Source organism: Mytilus californianus, unplaced genomic scaffold (genome assembly GCF_021869535.1).
Source record: "Mytilus californianus isolate M0D057914Y unplaced genomic scaffold, xbMytCali1.0.p SCAF_3, whole genome shotgun sequence".
NCBI lineage: Eukaryota > Metazoa > Mollusca > Bivalvia > Mytilida > Mytilidae > Mytilus > Mytilus californianus.
In genome coordinates, this window is record NW_026262679.1 from 126,671,171 (window position 1) to 126,693,392 (window position 22,222).

The 22,222-nt window shown below is 32.4% G+C and overlaps 1 protein-coding gene across 1 annotated transcript in view; it reads left to right on the forward strand.

The window, feature by feature from the left end:
• Positions 1–22,222, forward strand: part of LOC127736121 (angiopoietin-1 receptor-like) — a 184,911-nt gene that overhangs the window by 88,136 nt on the left and 74,553 nt on the right. Inside the window, exons 4-7 of the mRNA XM_052246664.1 lie at positions 2,493–2,555; positions 4,058–4,142; positions 5,358–5,524; positions 19,213–19,342. Coding sequence (XP_052102624.1) covers positions 2,493–2,555; positions 4,058–4,142; positions 5,358–5,524; positions 19,213–19,342 — 445 coding nt within the window. The remainder of the gene's footprint in view (positions 1–2,492; positions 2,556–4,057; positions 4,143–5,357; positions 5,525–19,212; positions 19,343–22,222) is intronic.

Here is a 22,222-nt window from a genome sequence, read left to right on the forward strand (position 1 = left end):
AAAAAAAAAGTCGGCTTTACTGGCTCTTAATTTTTTTAGATTAAAATTCCAACTAGTGTTAATCCCGAGTAACCGTAAAAATTTAGGCTCAATCCTAAATTCCCGGTATGATAATAAAACCTAAGTACAGTATTTATTGTTAACATGATGTCGTTCAAATAATGCATGAAATATTTGGCACTGGACGTTATGTCTCTTGTTTGTGTGTCTTTAGTGATGTTCGAAACCTAAAATTAAAAAAAGGCCTGAAAAACAAGTTTGTATCAGAACTGTTGAAAAAAGGGAAGTCAATTCTATAATAGAAAGCCCGCCGTGTAATATTCGCCGACAGGAATGACATAAAAAGGCATATATCGGAGTTTAATAGTACAAAATAATTCACTTAGTAAACGATTAATTCAACTGTACTAAAATTATTTGTATGTTCGCTCTAAATATGCATGAAATACTTGCAACTGGACAATAAGCAATTTCATTCAAAAGTTAATTCATATGTTACAGATTAAATTTGCAATTATGATCATCATTAACAACCGGCGTTGAACAAACTAATGCTAATAAATGACCACTTCATCAACTGTGTCCCCCATCATGGAATTGCCGTAAACGTTTTTGACGTTATTGAGGGCATACATGTATTAGCGCTAAAAGACGTGAGACGTTCTGGCGTTTAACAGTGGACACGTTTTGGCGAATAACAATTCTCGGACACGTTTGGGGTTTATGAAATCGGACACGTTTGGGCAGCATTGGATATTACGGACACGTTTGGGGGGAATAGACACGTTTGGGGGAATCGGACACGTTTGGGGGGAAGGACACGTTTGGGAGTGTTACATATATATACCTCTAAATCATTCACGAAATTTTATAAAATCACAAATCCCTCCTTCTCTCCTTTAGTATTTATATAAAAAAGGACGATGAAAATCTCCAATCTTTACTCTGGATACCTATACTTCACACAAATCGTTATACAGAACAATGTAAAGCCGGGTGGTTAAGATGTTCAACTAAAAATCTGTCTACATTGCATACCACCATTATTTCTACAGTAAAAGATGGCCTTCAGAAATATTGTGATTAGGTATATCCAACTAGCGTTGTTCCTAACAATTCTGAATATCTACTCCAAAATCTCCAATTACAATCTTTACGATTTTGAAGTTATATCAATATATATACCTTTTTTTCAAGGTCATGTAAAATGTAAAAACAACACTGATTCCTACAACAAGTACACCGATAATGATGTCTTCAAAATGCTGGAACTTTTGTTATACAAATTTTTTTTTTTATTTTGGTCGATTAATAATTAAATTTTAAGTATCTAATTGTGTACTAGTCTAAAGCGTAATTCATACAAAAAAAAAAGCCTCTTGCAAAGTTCTCTTATTTTACTTTCCTACTTTTTCATGTTCTGTCATTCAATAACACACATTTCAATGAGTCCTTTCATTTCATATATCCAAGTACACATAAAGGATACTATCAAAAGTAGAAGGTCTGCTTCATATCTTTATCTTTTCCTCGATATTGACACAGATAGACTACTTCAAACTAGAATCTTTGACTTAGGGGATGATTTCAATTTTAAAATTCTATACTAACTATTCCTCAGCAGTAAATACCCTGTTTCATCGTATTGCGTTTGGCAAAACCTTTAGGAATTTTGGGTCCTCAATGCTTTTCAACTTTGGACTTTAGTTGGCCCTTTTAATTTTTTTGATGCGAGCGTCACTGATAAGTCTTTTGTAGACGAAACGAGAGTCTGGGGTACAATATTTTAAGCCTGGTGTCTATGATGAGTTTATTTACATATCTCAGTTTTTCGTTACGCTTGTGCAAGTTAACACTATACGGACTTCATTAGCTGGGGTGTGCTCCTTACAGAGAAACTGCTCCAACATAGTTATGAGTTAGAACGACTGAAATCGACACTGCATAAGTTTTGGGTTGCTACCCAATTTTGTCAATATGTCGGAACTATAAACAATTGTCCAGAGAGTGAGAGGTTTAGCTAGCTATAAAATCAGGATTAACCGACAATATTCTTCGAAAAGTGCTTGTACCAAGTCCGGAATATGACGGTTGTTTTCCATTCGTTCCGTTGGTTGATCTAGTCTCACGTTAGATCTTGTCAGTTTTAATGACTTTCCCCCTTTTAAATTTTCCTTAGACTTCGGTTAATTTTGTCAATACTTTTTTAAGTTCAACATCACGAATTGCTTGACCGATATGATATGTAGGTGTATCAACTGATCATCAACATGTTAAGATACTAGTATAGTCGTCTGATCAGTAATGTTATCGATTGTGTCCAATACTCGATTGAGACATATTAACTGAGTGAGAATTCGCATGGTGTGTGATGGATGCATAGTAGGGGATGCTTACCCTGTCGACGCACCTGGTTGCGCTACTTTTGAAGTTTATGCAATTCCCTACGTTTTTGATTTTTTATCATAATACACTGCACTTTTTAATTTCAGTGTGCCATGCCATGCGGGAATATTACGTATATTGAACAAAGCAAAACGTGTGAGGAAGTATGTGTAAGTACTAAATTGATCAGTTTTCTGATTTCAACTATTTAAAAAAAATTATTGTTCTGAGTTTGTGTTTCTTCTAACATACATTTAATTTATATGACTTATCATATGTTTAGAATGATTTACTGTGCTGATAGTTATATCGGGGTGCATCCGATATAATATATAGATATACGAAGGTAAAGATTAAGATATAACGTTGAAATTGCCTACATTTAAGAACTCTTATCGAGCTGTTTAAAGTAAAACCACTAAGATGAAGGCACACCGACGTACTATATAAACATGCGTGTCACTTAAATACTTAGCATGGTGAGCTTCTCTGACGATATCACACAAATGAACAAAAGTTAATACGAAATTATTTTCCTCCAACGATAAAAACAGTTGATAAAATATCAACACAACTTCTCTGAATCTCTTCATGTAGAATCTGAAAAGAAAAGGTTAATAAGAAACCTATTCTTCTCACTCGATTTATTTACTTTTTGTTTTTTTTTATTATAACATATTTCAGACATTAAATTAACATGATACCAATGTTCAAATAACCTTAACTCTATATATGTATATTTGTATGAATAGTATAATGTCTACTATACCCTTTGTAATACAACCCACACACAAAAATAATAATCCTTTGGTATTGGTTGGGTGAGAAATTGCAAGGTTTTGTCTTAATCATTTTCTTCGTACAATCTATATTTCATATCGGACGCTTCTCGGCCTTTTGAAATTTCAATTATACGTCAGAAAACTCAGAAGATATAACATTGCATGTTCAAATCGTTAATCAAAGCAAATAGAATACCTGAAAGTTAACTCAAAACTTTCTCGAAAACTCCGCATGATCCTCCAACGAAGCTCTGAAAAATAAAATAATAAAAGTTATTTGACCAATCAGTTATTTTTAAAATCTCTGATACAGAAACTCATTTTCACTTGTCCTTGCTAGTTGAGGACCCTAAATGTAAATGAATCTTAAATTGTTCTATGTCAATACCAGCTTACTTCATTATATTATTTATCCAAATAATAGATGATGAATTGTTGTGCGATTTAAATAAAATTCAAAGTCATGCAGGCAAATTTTGCTCACGTGAATTTCACATGAATATCACGTAAAATTCACCTCAAACGAACTTATACGTGAGTCATTTTCATGTGAATGTTACCTAAATTGAGATTTACCTGAATCTCACGTCAATTTCACGTGAACTTTACCCAAAAAAGGTATATTTTCATGATTTAATTGAATTTGAAATTTCAGATGTTATTTGAATGACTTTATTTTGAAAAAATTCATGTGATCTTCTCGACTGCGAGCTAAATGTCCAAGCGAGTATTTGAAAAAGTGATACGCATGTTTATACAGTACACAAGTTAGCTCTATCCCCCCTCCCCTGAGTGATTTTACTTTTAAATAGCAGCATCAATTTAAAGGCAATGCGAACAAAATATTAGTAGTGCAAACGGCTATTTAAAATACATTTTAACTTTTTTAGCTGCTACATGGAATCATCTGTATGAGTAGCTGTGAATTTGCAATGACAACTGGGAATTCTTCTGTGGTATATGATTTTGAAAGTGGTAATTATTTTTAATATATACATTACACAATTTGTTAACACAACCTTTCAATATGTTAATGTCAATTGCATTGTCTTTATTATAATCATAATTAAGGTTCATTTTATATATAATTTGTAGTGACATTTATCATCAAATTAAAATGGTTCCTCAGGACGGAATCCAACCAATGAACTAGGGTAACTCATTGGGATATACCTAATTTTTTGACTCTGACGGTATCATAATTGTAATTGTTTATGTATATATATGAATGCATTGCCAGAAAAATAATTCGCCTGTTTAAAAAAAGGGGCTACTATTATTATTTTAGGACAAGTCACCGAGATTTAAATGGAGGTATACAAAGAAATTAATCCTGACAACATAAAAAAAATGCACCAACACTACCCAAGCAAACAATATACTCTCACTGTTGCTAATTTGGCTTGTTTGAATTGTTCATAATAACTTATTGAATCCCTTACCATGACGTTACTAAAGCTCGATGAAATTTTAACAATAGGTTAAATTAGGTAAGTGGTACGGAGAAAATTTGTTGGTTATAAAATAGAAAATGTCATACCTTAATATTTTTATACAATCGTTATAATAGATATTCTCTGAGGAATAATAATGTAAGGCGTGGTATTTATTACAGTTTTGATATGCTTTCTCTTCCGTCTAATATTCATAAAAACTAGACTTATAATTTAGTTTGCAAAATGCGTGATTCTTCAACATAAAATTTATGTGGCGCTCAAACCAGATCTAGCTAAAAATCAAATCAATCAAGAAGTTGTAAAGCACTAAAAAATTGAACCCCCCAAATGTCTCGCCATAACTGGCTATGGGCCTTGATGCATTGGGGCAGGATAATCTTACTTCTACTACTACAGGGGGCATGAAAGACCAAACATTTATAAATAACACAGTATATACTATTTAAAAGTCATACAATTTTTATTAAGATAAAATTAGAGAGCTATTTCTATTTTTATGAAAAACATTTATTAATTATTTTAATTTTAAATTTTGAATTTTGTTGGGTCATCACTACACGTTTAATACTTTCAGTTTCAAACCTTATGACATAACACCCTCTATGGTAAGGCCAATTCTAGTATATATGGTCATAAATCAATTCCTTCTATTTTTGGAGAAATATCATTATTCTGAAATATTTTAAATAATTTTGTTTATCATTTTTTTAATTATTTGTTTTTTAAAACATAGGTGCACATATAGATTCAGTTAGATCGACATGCCAACATATCGCAGTCAAAGGCACAGTGACTATGTTCCTATACTGGAACGTTCAGCTCAAATATCACACTGATTTTGTTTTTGTTGTTTCTATGATTCGTGGGAAATCTTCTAAGACATGGAAAACTCTTGGACAGGTAAAATATATCTTAGTCTATTTATATTTGCTATTTACCAATATATATGCTGTGTACAAATTGTAATGTTGTACAAATTATGATTTGTATAGATTTTTTGAACACGTTATCAATGTTTTATGTACCGCTTAACACAAATGGATGATGCAAGAACACAATCTTATGTTTCTCATATTTCTGTCATATTTCCATAACTACATGATACAGTTTAATACTGAGCATTGATACAAAAACATTATGAGAACACAAAAAGACTTTTTATGGATATGATTTTGGTATAAGAAGAAAAAATAAAAATAGAATTTAAACCATTCAGGTGTCATTATTTCCAGTTTAAGGACAATGAAATAGCAATCAATGTTAGGTTGAAGTATATAAATTTGAGTTTAAGCCATTAAACTGATACATTTAAGAAGATAAACTTTTATCACCTGGTGCAAAAAGGTATGTGTCAAAAAACTTAAACCTTGTAAAAAAACCCTGAACAAATCACAATTTGTACAACATTACATCTTGTACACAACATATATATGGAAAAGATATACGTGAGATGACATACAAAAGAGTGAAAACGGCCTAAAACGATGAGCGTAAAACTCGCGGCATACTCATGATGATATTGATTTTTAAATTTTCCAGTCCCAATTCTTAAATCCGGTAATTTCTGTTATTGTTTTTTTTGTTTGAGAATTTGGTGTGGATGGTAGATATTTGATCGTTTCTGTTTCATTTATGAACATTTTTTATAGGTTGGTACTAATTTAGAACTAGACATTTGTATGGAAACCTGTAATTGATACCTTGTAATTTTTTTTTTATGTTTGTCGGGTTTTGGTATACCCGATATTTTTTTCATTCGTATCCGGAAAAAAAGTGTGAAGGATATGTTTTTGAAGTCTAAGACCCTGTCTAAACTGAACTACTATTATAATGAATAACATAGTGAATACAACTGGTCAGTGTTTGAATTCTGTATTGTGATTAGAGCACTTCTATACAAAGGTATTAAACTATTCATGACTTAAAGTTCTCGACTGGAACAATTTCGTATAAGTAGTTACACGGTTCAAGACTGGAACAATTTTGAATAATTACTTAGCGATGTTAATAATTCATGAACCGACCAATTCTGTAAAGCATATTGCACGATTCAAGATTCTACAAAGGGGTTAAACACGTCAAAGATACCAATTTTATATTGGCATATCAGACGCAAGATTGGTCTACATCAGACTCATTAATGGTGTTTGAATAAAAACAGCTAAAAGGCCAAATCCAATACGAAGTTGAAAAGCCTAATAAACCGAAAATTCCGGTTGTCTAAAACACGGATAGGGTAATCTATACTATGGATAGGAAAACATTAGTATTTCGAACATTTTATAAACCGTCCATTTACGTGAAATGAACAAAACAATGATATTTCATGTCATCACAAAAGTGTTTGTCTACTGTGCTTGTGATGCCATCGGGAACAAAACGTCAATAATCAATGAAATCGATCCAATGATTGTAAACACCCGTCAAATATACCTGGCTTATAATGTTGTATGATAGACGCAGGATTCGTCAACATAAGACTCATCAGTGGTGCTAAAGTAAAAACAGTAAAAGATTCACTAATTGGAAAATTCAATACAGCTGGTGATATGGTTCACCGCCTCTACAAAAATCCTTAATCGAATAATCAATGAAAATAACGATAAAACCCTTGTTGAATATACTTTCAATAAATATGGACATTCAGTGTAAAAAGACCAAAGTGCGATCGGTTGAAATATAACGTTGCATCACCTGCCATGTAACTGTGTTATGGTAGATCAAATATGTTTCTACTCTGACAAAAGGGAACTGAACTTATATTGTTTGAACTGCTTGAAGGATGACTAATCTCCGTTACTAAATATGCTTTGTTTGTGTTGCTGTTGTCCCTCCGTTAGAGTAATATTCCTACTGGTTTCACTCCGTGTTTTTCTGTTTTTCCTATTAATTAAAAGTTATTCAAGGAATACATGTCAATAAATAAATCATACTTTTATACTAGCATTCATTACGGTTTAAAACCAGTAGTGCTACGAGTCGGAAACGCAAAAATTCTCCAAATGAACATCAGTACGAGAACTAGTTTTCTATAAAAGGCTTACGCTTGATCATAATTTACAATACAAACTGTAACTTGTTACATCGTCCAATTCAATAAATATAATGTCGTTCAAAGATTTCGATGATTGCTACTTAATTTTAATTGTTATTGGAAACGGAAAAACATGATGAAACATGAGTTTAAAAAAGTCAAGTCTTGTTTCGAGATTAATATTTTTATTTCAAAATTGTTGAGAGGTCGAGTTAACCTAGAGGTTGGTGATATTTTTGTTTATAATAAGATACTACTTAAACATATAAGGTATGTTTAAAATCGGTAAGCAACCTGAAAATAAAGTTCTGAAAAAAAAATCTTCAACGAATTTTTTAATTCATATATTAAGCTCTAAATCGTCACGAGTCAAAACAAGCTATTTAATGTCTGTCATTGACACAATTGAGACAATCGTCACGAGTCCAAACAAGCTATTTCATGTCTGTCATTGACACAATCATCAGAGTCAAAACAAGCTATTTAATGTCTGTCATTGACACAATCATCAGAATCAAAACAAGTTATTTAATGTCTGTCATTGACACAATGATATTTGCAAAATAACTCTTGACTAACGTTTGTATTACCATAACTATTTAATGTCTGTCATTGACACAATTGACACAATGATATTTAAAAAATAACTCCTTACTAACGTTTGTATTACCATAACTATCCATTCGTTTTATATGGATTAAAAAATAAGTCCCATCAAATCGTTTGCAGCATCTCTAAAGTAATTAGAATAAACGTAAAAAAACTCGTAGATGTAAAATTAAATGAAAGCCGAATTACATCTGCTATTTGAAACGTTTTAATAAAAGTTAAAAGACATTTTGATTTATTATCGCCAAAGGTATACTTTGATTTTGAATTAAAGAAAAAACCTCTTCTGACGTAGGTTGAGTTATCAATATAGACAACAATAGTGCATTGACTTGACATATCAACGATATAAGGACGAGGCTTAGAAACGGGGAAATGCGAGGCTCTGCCGAGTTTTTTCCCCGTTTCGGGCCGAATCCTTATATCGTTGATATGTCAAGTCAATACACTATTACTGTCTTTATACTGCAATTTAGATAAAAACATTTTCAATTGTTGTTTATTGTGTTAATGTTATTTATTCGATTTAAATATTGGGAAAAATCGCCCTTTAAAAAGGCCTCATATCTTGCGGAGAAATATACAACACTGCACAATGAAATGTACGTAACCTGTGGAAACCAATCGATGGTGAACGAATTCGTTTGAGTATGGACTAAAATATCAACAATAAGCATTAAAAATAATGATTTATAGGTTTCAAACAAAAATATTAACAAGTGAAGTATGTTTTTCCAGCAATTGAAAAAGAAATAAGTATGAGTCGTTCCACGCTTCGTTGTATACATTGGAAACAAGGACAGGTTGAAGAGGTCGTCATGAATAATTAAATATAGTTTCGGCTGTACTATCTAAATATTCAAGAGAAAAGTGATATGGGTCAGTGACTGTATATGACATAGAAATATACAGTCAAAGCATTTTGACTGCTCAAATAGAACGAGTGCAGTATAAATATTTTTATGACACGAAGAAACGTTTCATAATTGAAGAGATGCTTAATAAAATATGCTATGGTAATCTTCTTGTATGCCAAAAAGGGCTTAATGCCCACGCATTGGCAATATCTTTCATCATATATCGAATCAGAAATGCAAACCTATTTTAAAATCAGCTTATTCTAACCATCTCAACATTTTAAACATCTATTTCAACAAAGGTCTTCAACTAAAAGACGTGTTGCATGATATCAGCATGGACGACTTCAAGTATAAAGTTTCTATTTGCATTGATCTATTTTCTCTGATTGGTATTGCTATAATTGGGATTAGACCAAACCTCGGATATATTCCCCGAGGGTATCACCCACAAGCTCAGTAGTCAGCACTTCGGTGTTGACATCAATATCAATTATATGGTCATTTTTATCAATTTCCTGTTTACAAAAGTATGAATTTTTCAAAATACTAAGGATTTTCTTATCCCAGGCATAGATTACCTTAGTCGTATTTGGCACAACTTTTTTTGAATTTTAGGTCTTCAATGCTCTTCAACTTTGTAATTGTTTGGCTTTATAACAATTCTGATCTGAGCGTCACTGATGAGTCTTATGTAGACGAAACGCGCGTCTGGTGTATTAAATTATTAGCCTGGTACCTTTGATAACTATATATGGCAATTCATTAAGGGGATATAATCCCCTTTTATCTTAAAACTCAATATGTGCAAGGTCCTTAGTTCTTCTTTGACAGCTTATGAAAGTGAAGTCAGAACTTATCACAAGGGAAAACTTTCAATAAAAAACACTACCTATCAGATATTCTACCGGTAGGACAATCAACCATTTAGTTTGTTTAAATAAAGTGTAAAATGACAAGAATGGCTTCGACAAATACAGTCTTATGTTTTCTGATAACAAATATCGTAAATATTTACCACACTATAGAAAAGCCCTTTATTTCATGTTTTAGAATATAAAAAAAGTCTGTTCATAATTTGACTTTGAAAAAAGTTTTGGCAGTAATTTGACTACGTAAAATACGTTCTCCTATATGAATTCAAGTCATATTAATTTGAATTGATGAAAAGATTCTGACTGTAATATTTCCTTTCTTTTATGAATATATTTATGGTGCAATGATAAGATGATATTTATGTTGATCATTTTACATTCCACATCATTGTTTTGAATAAGTTTAGGTCGTGCTGTGCATTGTTTAATTATTAGCAACGTATATGAAAGACGTGTACTATTTATGTTTCTTTACATTTAAAGAAAATAAGTTCATTAATGTTAATCATATCTGAAGATGACAGAAAATGTTTAATTAAATAAGGTAACTTCCTTGTTTCATTATAACATCGCTCACTCGATTCCTGGTTCTTCTTTGACGGATTTTAGATATTAATTAGAGATAAACTTTTCACAGCGGAAAACTTGCCAGCAACATCTCAATTAGAATACATAATTAGTCTTTCTAACGGTAGTATAATTACCGGCATAATGTACTGACGTTTTAGATTCCAATGAACGTAATCTTTGTATTTGGTTAATTATTTAGTCAGATATCCCGTTACCACACATAATTTACCAACTTTTCCCATAGATGCAAAGATTTTGTACTAAAGTTAGGCTTTCCCAGTACAATTCTTAATACAAGCGCGATATCATATCCTTATTTTACGGTGATATTTTTTTTTTATAGAATCCATAAATTCATATAAGATCCAAGTTAACTTTTTGATCCTTTCGTTAAACTTATTTTGAGAGGTTATCAATTTAACACCGTATTAAGATCTTTGAAAACTGTTTTATCGGTACCCTTGTTGATTTTGTTTTGATAAGTTAAAACATAACTGGATAACTATTGCTATATATATATGAAAACTTAAGGTTCTACATCCTATCTATTCTATATACCAATATTTTGGTGTTAAACAAGGTCTGCTTTTTTTCGACTGTTTATTACGTCTTTACACTAAATCCGTTGGATGTGTACAGATTGATGGTAAAGTCAACGAGAACATGATTTTTTTATAAGTTGTAAATGGCTTTGAACTAGCTTTCAGTAGCTGCGGTATTTTGTGTCTTTTGTCTATATGTTAGTTGTTTTTGATAATTGTGATTTGTGCCAATCTGATGAGTCAGGCCATTTTCAATTGATTTTAACAGTTTATTCGTATGGTCTGCTGTCCCAGGTTAATTTCTCCAAAAAATGTTTAATCCCAGTACATTTTTAAGTCTGTCCAAAAAAGTAGAACAAGGCAAATACAAAAAGAAGAAGCCCACAAAACTAACAAAATCAAACGCTGTCAGTCAACGGAACAAGAGAAAAAACAACTACCATATTCCTGACTTGGTACAAACTCAGGATCATATAAATTAGTAGTTGTTGTTGGTTTCTTTTTCATACTTGTGTGTCGTTCATTGTTATGTCATAAACACTATTCAAAGATACCTGGTTTTTCTCGTTTTAATTGTTTCACATTTTAACATGCCGTTATGGCTGACTATGCGGTATGGTATGCGGTATGGGTTTTGTTTATTGTTAAAGACCGTATGGAGACCTATAATGGCTTAAATCTACGTTATTTGGGCGTTGGTGGATATTTGTCTCATTGGCAATCATTCCGCATCTCCTTATTGTGTATTGTTATATGTTTGAAATGTTTTATTAATAAAAAGAAACTAGTACAAATGCACTCCATACACATTAATGTGTACTGAAGTGAATCGGCAAAAACGTCCTAATCCTCATCTTGTAAACGCAATGCCATGATTACATCAACTGGATGTTTATCTTCAGCATCAAGCCTTATACAGTCTTGGAAATCTTACTATTTAACTCTAGTTATTCTGAATTCAAAGGCAAATGACTTTGAAAATGTCTTTTTTATAATTAGAAAAAAAAACTGTTACATAGAAAAACCACATAATTTCTACATTTTCTTTGTGAAATTGTAAGTTGATTTCATTTACTATTAGATCATATAAATACAGAAAACAGAAAGGGGATATTGTTAGATAAAAAAAAGCGTATCGCAAGTTACCTGAGATCACTCCAATTTGTAATGGGCTGGTGTTGCTCCGTCTTTAGTTTTCTATGTTGTGTTTTGTATACTTTTGTATACTTTTGTTTGTCTTTTTATTGTTTTACATTTTTAATGGCGCTTTCAGTTTGTTTTCGACTGTGGAGTTTGAATGTCTCTTTGATATCTTTCGTCTTTCTTTCATAATTGTCCAGAATGTTGGTAATTTCATTGTGCTTAGACGACAATTAAATCCATCCTAAGGCATTGGTTTGAAATCAATTGTTAAGTCATGTGTTTTTAAAAATGTTGTTAGAATTTTTTGTATCTTAGTGTCGATCTGATGAGTCAAGTCCTTATTTATCGATTGTTTTTGTTTTTTCGTTTGTTGTGACATTTCACCACTCTCTTAGGGAAGGGGAGATGAGCGCTAACAAACATGTTTGACCCATCCACATTATGTATGTGCTCGTCTAAGGTAAAGAGCCTGTAAATAAATGGTTGTCGTTGGTTGCTGTCTGCCTTATTCGTTTTTAGTTGGTTGTTCACTTTTTGTCATGCCAGGCCTTTTATAGCTTACTATATGGAATTTGTTCATTGTTGATAGTCATACTTTAGTGTCTGGTAGATATTTTTCTCATTGGTAAAAGTACCGCATCTCTTTATGTTTGTATGTATTAAGATTAATTATGTGTTCACTCCTTCCTCATTTGTTGTGTCGACTATCATATTATTTGTTTGTGCGTATCTCTGTGGTGAGTGTTCTTGCGTGTGTTTGTGCTGTATTCCTGTCACGTAGTGTTTTCATTTTATCGATATTTTTTAGCATTGTCATATAAGCGGGAGGTTTGGCTAGCCATCAAACCAGGTTCAACCCACCATTTTGTTTTTATTAAAATGTCCTGTACCAAGTCAGGAATATGGCAGTTGTTATCAAATAGTTCGATTCTATGTATGTTGGTGTTTATTTTTGTTGCACTTCAGTGTTCTTGTTGTTCCTTTGTTTTCCTCTTATAGTTGATTTGTTTTCCTCGGTTTTAGTTTTTAACCCGGATTTGTTTTCTCTCAATCGATTTTTGACTTTTGAACTACGGTATACTACTGTTGCCTTTATTGATTTGCGCATTTTCTGGGGTTTTTTTGCCAAACAACTGAACCGACAACTGGACCATATGAATCTCTATTACTTGATATGAGTCTGTTTTTGTAGAAATTATATATATTTAAATAAACTCATCATAGCTACCAGGATAAAAATTTTGTACCCAGACGCGCGTTTCGTCTACAAAAAACTCATCAGTAATGCTGGAATCAAAAAAGTTCAAAAGGCCAAATAAAATACGAAGTTGAAGAGCAAATAAGGCTAAGGTAATCTATTCCTGGGGTATAACTGAGAGAGAAAAAAAAACTGATGCTTTTACACTTCTCAAGGAAAAAAGTGTTATACAAGTTAGAATAAAAAAGAGTTGAAGAATTCGAAATCGACCCAAACTGCTCAAAAATCGCGGATATGAAATCTATGTTAAAGTATACTAAATGACATTCCGAATAACTCATGACTAGTAAAAACTAGTAAAGTCACGCATGTTTTACATACGCAAAACGAATTACGTAAAAGTCATCAAAGATATTAACTATAAAACGTACCAGATAGTCGTTTATTGTTGTATTTTATATTTGCATAATTTTGTATTTCGTTTAATGTTTTTTTTACATAAATCTGTTAGTTTTCTCGTTTTTAATTGTTTCACATTTTGCCATAACGGGGCCTTTACAGCTTGTTATATGGTATGCAATTTGCTCATTCTTTAAAGCCGTACGGTAATCTTTAGTTTACTAATTTCTACGTCATTTGGTATCGTTGGAAAAAGTAAAATAAGAAAAATACCGAACTCCAAGGAAAATTCAAATCGGAAATTTGTCTTATTGGCAATCATAACACATCATCTTATTTTAACATTTTTGTTTATTAAATGAAAAAAAAACTTCAATTACCTGCTGGGTGCAGTTGAGGGATATGTTTAGCTAGGAAAGAAATAACCAAAACTGGATAATTAATCTGATTGGATCAAACATGTGTGTTTGTGCGTTGCGTTCAGTGCATCTAAAAACTACGATGTACTATAAATGTACATAGGTTTCTAAGCCTTTGAAGACGGTTCAGGTTGGGAATGTTGAATCCTTTCTTCCAGAGAAACATATGTCTATATATAAATAATAAGTTTTGTACCAGTTTTTGAGGCGTTCGAGCCTGTGGAACCTTAATAAAATCATTTCACTAGTAAATGAATTTTAGTCTTAAACGGTCATTTTGATCTTAACATCATCTAAAAAGTCTGTTCAATGAATTTTCTAACCCAGGAATAGATAATATTAGCTGTATTTAATAAAACCTTTCGGATTTTTGGCTCCTCAACACTCTTCAACTTCGCACTTGATTTGGCAATTTTAAACGTTTTTTGATTCAAGCGTCACTGATTAGTCATTTGTAGACGGAACGCGCGTCTGGCGTCCAAAATTTTAATCCTGGTATCTATGAAGAGTTTATTTTTTATGTAAATTTTCAAATTTGTCTATTGCGGTTAATTTAGTTTTGTTCATGCAATTCGCTTGCAGTCGATTCAGTACTGTTCAGTAGTTTCTCATACAATTCTGTATGTCTTTGTTGTGAACAGGTGTATGACATAAGTACTCAACAGTCTGAACATAGACTTAACAGTACTGAATTTACTGCAGTGAATAAACATAATAATTGACTGAAAGACTGAAAATAACCAAATAATTTATTGTTCCGATTTAAAGAGCTGTTAAGATCACAATGACCGTTTCAGACCAAATATGGTGTACTAGTGTTTGATGTTTGTAAACTCAAAGAAAACAATGGTGCGTCATCGTCTTTTGAGACTTTGAACCTGCGGAATCAGCGAAGTGTTAAAGAAACAAGTAGGAGGTATGTGTATTGCGATGAGATATATTCAACCAGTGGTGTCAATCAGATGTGGATTTTCAAAAATTCTAAAGATCTACTGCTAAATCTCAGATCACAGTCATTGCAATTTTGCAGCAATATTAGGACCTTTGATTTTTCTACGCTTTCCACTACTATACCCCATGCTCAATTGAAAGATCGACTTCACCATCTTATTAAACAGAGCTTTTTCGATAAAAATGGGAATCGTAGATATAAAAGAGGGACGAAAGATACTAGAGGGACAGTCAAATTCATAGATCGAAAACAAACTGACAACGCAATGGCCAAAAATAAAAAGACGAACAGACAAATAATAGTACAGATGACACAACATAGAAAACTAAAGACTAAGCAACACGAACCCCACCAAAAACTGGGGGTGATCTCAGGTGCTCCGGAAGGTAAGCAGATCCTGCTCCACATGTGGCACCCGTCGTGTTGCTTATGTTATTACAAATCTGGTAAATAGTCTAATTCGGTAGGTCACATTCGTGAAAAGGGAAGGGTATTGTAGTTACGACATAAGGAACATATCCGATATCATCCGTGAAACGGTTATTCCATAACGGTCAACCAACTCGTGATGGCGTCCGTAAAATTTACGAAGGGATGATTTCAACTCTGCCATTTGAACTCTTGGTTTATTAGCTTCCTTGTGAGCAGCAATCCTCTATTAAGGAAATTATAATAGGAAATACAAGCCCGGCAATATCGTATCAATTGGGAGATATATACTCCGTATGCAGACGCTGCTGGAATGTTGCTACATAGAAATGGAAAGTTCACAATTGGGAAGCTGAAATCATCACTTTTGTCGTAAAGTGTTGTTTTCAACCGACCCTCATTGTCAATTTCTAGATGTAGGTCAAGATATGAGGCAGACTTAACTGTATCTGTAGTATCCTTTATCTCTAGTTCGATGGGATAGATTCGTTCAACATAGTCATCAAATTTTGTATTATTTAGTGAGAAGACATCATCTATATAGTGGAACGTAAAGTTAAAGGACATTGCTAACTTCTTATCTTTCTTCCTAAGAAGTTCCTGTATGAAGTCAGCCTCATAATAATAAAGAAACAAGTCGGCAAGAAGAGGGGCACAATTGGTTCCCATTGAAATTCCGACGACTGTTGAAAAACACGTCCTCCAAACATAACAAATATGTTGTCAATCAAGAAATCAAGAATCTTGATAATGTCAGTTTCAGAGAATTTTTTGTTTGAATCAGAGTGATTCTTTACAAAGTAGGATTTATCTCTCCCCAAGACAAGATACTTGTATCTACGTTCGCCATTCTTTTTAATGAAACAAAGTAATACCAACTCTTTCAATTTAACTTTTAGTTTGGAATGGGGAATACTTGTGTAAAGTGTAGAAAAAGTCAAATGTTTTAATACTATTGCAAGATGAGAGAGTCTTAGATTGTATGTACTCTAAAAGATCTTTGGAATTTTTAAGTATCCACATCTGATTCACGCCCGGCTTTGATAGCTGATAAAATAGATGTTAATAATTTAGAAAGAGGTTTCGTGGAGCACTTGGAAGACCCAGCAATATACAGTTGTTTGTAAGGACACTTATGTAGTTTAGGTATCCAATACAGTGATGGAAGACCCAGTTCTTCATCTTTGGTTGAAATTCATAAGGAACATAGAACAGACCTATGATTATCCAGGATTTCCTCTTTGGTAAGTGTCGTGAGGGTATATATATAATTTCTTGTTTTGGGTTATAATAATTCTTATTTTGTGAAGAACCAAACTGATTCTTTCAGAAAATACAGTATAGATGATATTATCACAATGCTTGACTTAATCGACAATATATTTGTTGAGTTTGGAGGATTGATATTTCAACAGACAGTCGGTATTCCAATGGGTACTCGTATGAAGCAGAATTCATTCAAAACCTTCTAAAAGACAAATAGAAAAAGCACCTTGCAAGGTTCTTTAATTTTACTTTCAGATATATTGATGATGTCCTATCACTGAATAACCCATATTTCAGTCAGTACTTGCATCTCATATATCCCATTGAACTTAAAATTAAGGATACTACTGATTCAAGAAGGACTGCTTCATACCTTGATCTTTTTCTCAATATTGACACAGATGGACGACTTCACACTAAAATCTATGACAAACGGGATGATTTCAACTTCTCAATTATCAATTTCCCATTTCTTTGCAGTAACATACCCTCTGCTCCGTTGTATCGTGTGTAATTTCTCAATTGATACGTTATGCTCGTGCATGTTCACACTATACTGACTTCATATACAGAAGTGTGCTCCTTACGCAGAAACTGCTCCAACAGAGTTATGAGGAGGAAAGATTGAAAATGACACTCCGTAAATTTTATGGACACCATCACGAATTGGTTGATCTATACGAGGTGTCTGTGTCTAAAATAACTAATGACATTTTTAACACGTCTTAAATTGTGGTTTAACATCTATGTCGTCTGTCTGCTAAGTACCCAAAGTGACCTATTCCCGAATATGACTGTTATACCGAGAGTGAATTTACATTGCTTTACGACGTGTCTCGGTATTTTGTACATTCAACATTCATGTATTTATTTTTGGTGTTTTTGTTATGGTTTCTGTTGAATAATGTGTTGTATCGTATTGTTTGTTGTCCAAATAATTATGAAATTGCCTTTCAATACTATCATTGTCATATTCCCGAATATGACTGTTATACTGAATGTGAATTTGCATTGCTGTGCGGCGTGTCTCGGTGTTTTAAACATCCAACATTAATGGATTTATTTTGATGTTTCTGTTATGGTTTCGGTTGGATAATCTGTTATGTCTTAACATTTGCAGTCCAAATAATTATAAAAATTGCCTTTCCATACCATAATTGGCATGTAAATTATTTGGACGAACATTTTGAAAATAATTGTATAATGTTCGAGATTGCATGTTAGTTACGTAAGCGCGTCACTGTTTTGATATCCTTTGATGGAATATCTTCGTTGTTGTTCTGTGGTTTGCATATTGTGTCGACTATTATATTATTTGTTTGTACGTTTCTCTGTTATGAATGTTCTTGCATGTGTTTGTGCTGTATTTCTGTCACGTAGTGTTTTAGCGATATTTTTTAACATTGTCGTAAAGCGGAATTTTTAGCAGTTTAGGAATATGACAGTTGTTATAAAACAGTTCGTTTCTATGTGTGTTGGCGTTTGTTTTTGTTGAACTTCGATGTTCCTGTTGTTATTTTGTTTTCCTCTTATAATTGATGTGTTTCCTTCGGTTTTGGTTTGTTACCCGGATTTATCAATCGATTAATGACTTTTGTACACCGGTATACTACTGTTGCCTTTATTTTACGTAGGTTTGTGTGACCAACAAAGCTGTATAATTATTTATGAAATTTAAATCAAAATTTTTTCTTCTGCTCTCTCCAGAATTTGCTTTCTTCATTGATTTCCAAGGTATTTTCACTCGGAATTTTAAATTCAAAGAAAGTTATAACACAACAAACTATACACACTTCTGATCACATGATTATGTAGATTCTTTGGATCTTTTTTCTCTTCTTTCTCGATTTTTCACGATCTCCTGTCGACATTCACATTTTCTTATAGTTTCGCGGATTTTCTTGGAACGGTTAAATTTCTAGTGATATTTGTCGTTACTTCAATTCGATTCGTGAATAAGGAAATAAAACATCCTTTTAGGGGCCCATGATGTCTATTTTAGTTAAATAACCGTCATTTTTTCTAGATTTGTTTTCTATCGAATTTATTTGTCATAAACAACACGACGGATACTATAAATGAAAAAAAAATTTTTTTTCGAATCCTGGATTTCATCTAATTTCTTATATTTAGCTTTCTTTTATTGCTTATTGTAATTGTTTGTCTTTTTGTTTTAAATTGCGTAGTCTCTCTCTCTTCGTCCTATTTATTTCACCCCCCCCCCCCCTTTCTTGACGTCCTCTTACTTTTCTATACCAACCCCGTTTGTACTTAATTTTTGTGTTTTTTTTACAGATCAAACGTGCCGTAGTGCCCATCCATGGCCTGACATTTGAAACTGATTACAAGTTTAAAGTGACAGCCGTTAGTAAAAATGGAATTATTGAAAACCCAAAAGTCGCAAACTGGATCACGACTATGAAAGGTATATGACCTTAAAATTATTACTTATATTAATTAACACGCACTATTTCTTCCGTTTAAGTAATTTATTATCTACTTATTTCAGGGTTGATAAAAGCCTATATCCGACATTGATTTTTAAATATATTTAACAAATGAAAGCTCTAGGAAATATTAGTTAAGATAAAGCCCTTATCTATATGTTTGCGTTTGATTATTTCCCCAATTGAACTTTGTACATTACCTGCAGATTTACTATTTAGATGACCAATGTTAGTAGTTTCCACTTTATTATTGGTGTTTTTCCAGTGTTATATGGTCAAACGGGAAATGGCGTATACGGCAATGGAACAGCATCCAAAATAAAAGACTTTATATATATGGTAAACATATATGACATCAACATTCTAAACAAAAGATATGAGTTAATATAAGATTTCCTCGAGTTAAGAAACGTAAATGAATTTAACAAAGACAAAAAAAATATCTGTCTTTGATAATTAATTCTCTAAAGGATTAAACATTTAAATGTTACTAAGGAAAACCATTAAAATATCTTTACTGCGTCTGTGTATAGAGTTTTTTTTCCTGATATTTCAATAGTGCATTATTAACCTCTCAGAATAGCGATAACACATCGAGTCATTATTAGTTTTGATTGTTAAAGTTAATTTGCCATAATTCGACTTTACATCGTCATATTTTTTAGCGTTAGCAATTAGTCTTTGAGATTTTTTGAATAAATCTTTCCATATAATCTTCAACATACGAAATACTGACTTTGAGGAACATCTAATATGATTGGCCTATTGTTGTTTGCTGTAAGAATGATAGGAAATGTTTCTTGAACATTCAGGACGAGAGCAAATTAACAATGATTTATTTATTAGTTGACATTTAAAAGCGAGTTCTCCTGGATTGGTACTTTTTGTCTTTTCTAAATTGCTAGTTGTCTTGTGCTCATCATTTTCCGATAAGTCAAGCGCCCAAACTATGTTTTATTACTCCACAGTTTGTTTATGTACCTGTCCTAAGCCAAGAGACTAGTCGTGTGAGTGTTGTTAGCTAAAACCAGGGTGTTTCATTTAGAACTGTTTTACGTTTTTCATCACGGGCCCATAATAACTAACTATGCAATATGTCTTTTGATCATTGTTTAAGACCGTACGGGGACGTGCAGTTTATCCCAGAAGGTATCACCAGCCCAGTAGTCAGAACATCGGTGTTGACATAAATTATCATTGATATGGTCATAGTTATATATTGACTGTTTATAAAACTTTGAAATTTTCGAAATACTAAGGAGTTTCTAGCGCAGGACTAGATTACTTTAGCTGTAATTGAAAAAACCTTTCGAATTTTTTGCTTCTCAGTGCTCTTCAACTTCGGTCCAATTTTTGGCCTTTTTAACTTTTTTGATTTTTCGAGCGTCACTGATTAGTCTTTTGTGGACGAAACGCGCGTCTGTCGTACAAATTTTGATCCTGGTATCTATGATGAGTTAATTGTTTACATCCGTGTCCCTTAGTCTTTGGTTAATAGTTGTTTCCTGGGCAGTCATATATTATATCCTTATTTTGTGTATGTTTTAAATTCAAAATGTTAGATCATCTAGATGGACTTTAAGATGGCCACTACAAAAAGAGGTTGGATAAGACATAAATTTGGTTTCGCAAAAGGCTACTTTCGGACTTTACTGTGTTGCAAGTGTTCTTCAGCATACAAAGAGCGTAATACTCTTCATACACGTAGTATATGGTGTCACATTCCCTTTCTAACCGGGAGTGAATGAATTTGAAATGCATTCCTCAAAAACGGCGCTCCTTGTTAACATTAATTGGTTTAAATGCCGGTCAACCCTTGGGTTGTCGATAATACGTACCATTTACTGATTCCTACAAAGAAGACAAAGGTTAAAAGCAACATATCATAGAACCGAAACACAATAAAAAAATTCTTAAACCATCAAAAATTGCAATCGTTATGAAAATGTCGTGAAAAATCCTGTTTCGAAATCCACAGAGAAAAATCGACCTTTATGAAAATTGAATAAGTATAAAATATTTAGCTATAGACGATGTTTTTTACTTTACATATGCTTGTACATCGACGTGTTGTGAGATTAAAAAAATGTTCTTATATCCGAACTTTCTCTAATTATTGCATGCATAAATTTAACAATTGAAACATACAAATAGAAAAACAAAATAAAACAAGGCAGTACCTGAACCTTTAAAATGGTATTTAACAATGCAAGAAAAATGTACTTAAGCTATTGAATATGATTTCATGTTCATAATTGGCTTTATCGTTTTAAGATGAAAATGATAAAATGAGATAAGGTATAGGAGATGACAGACGCACGACAGTAACAGATGATTTGATTGATATCTCGGACATAAGCGACCACAATAAAACCAAAATTAGGATTGTTTATTTACTTTATATTACTGTGAGAGTCATGATAATTATCGTTCATCATAGAAATCTGTAAAATCGGCATTGTTGCGTAATAATTATGCTATAATTTTAACCAAAGAAACATTAAATCAAAGCTTTTATTTTTATTACTTTTTGATTGTCACATCTTGTGAGGTTTGATAAGCTCACTATCTATTCTAGTCCAGTGATAAACAGTATTCTCTGTCCTAAATATATCTTAGTGTAAAAAAAAGTCGTTTGAAGCGTTCGATGAACTTTTTTTAATTAAATTTGATCAGGAATGGTGAGTCAAAAGTTTTAATCAGAAAATATTAGGTATGAAATCATGGGGGCACACCAGTATAATAACTTGATATACATTCAATTAGCTTAAAGTATGTTAACCTAAGTAGTAGTAAAGTTCCAACAACGATGGTATGAACCCTTTTGAATTAAATCAAAAAGTAAAGTCGAAAACAGT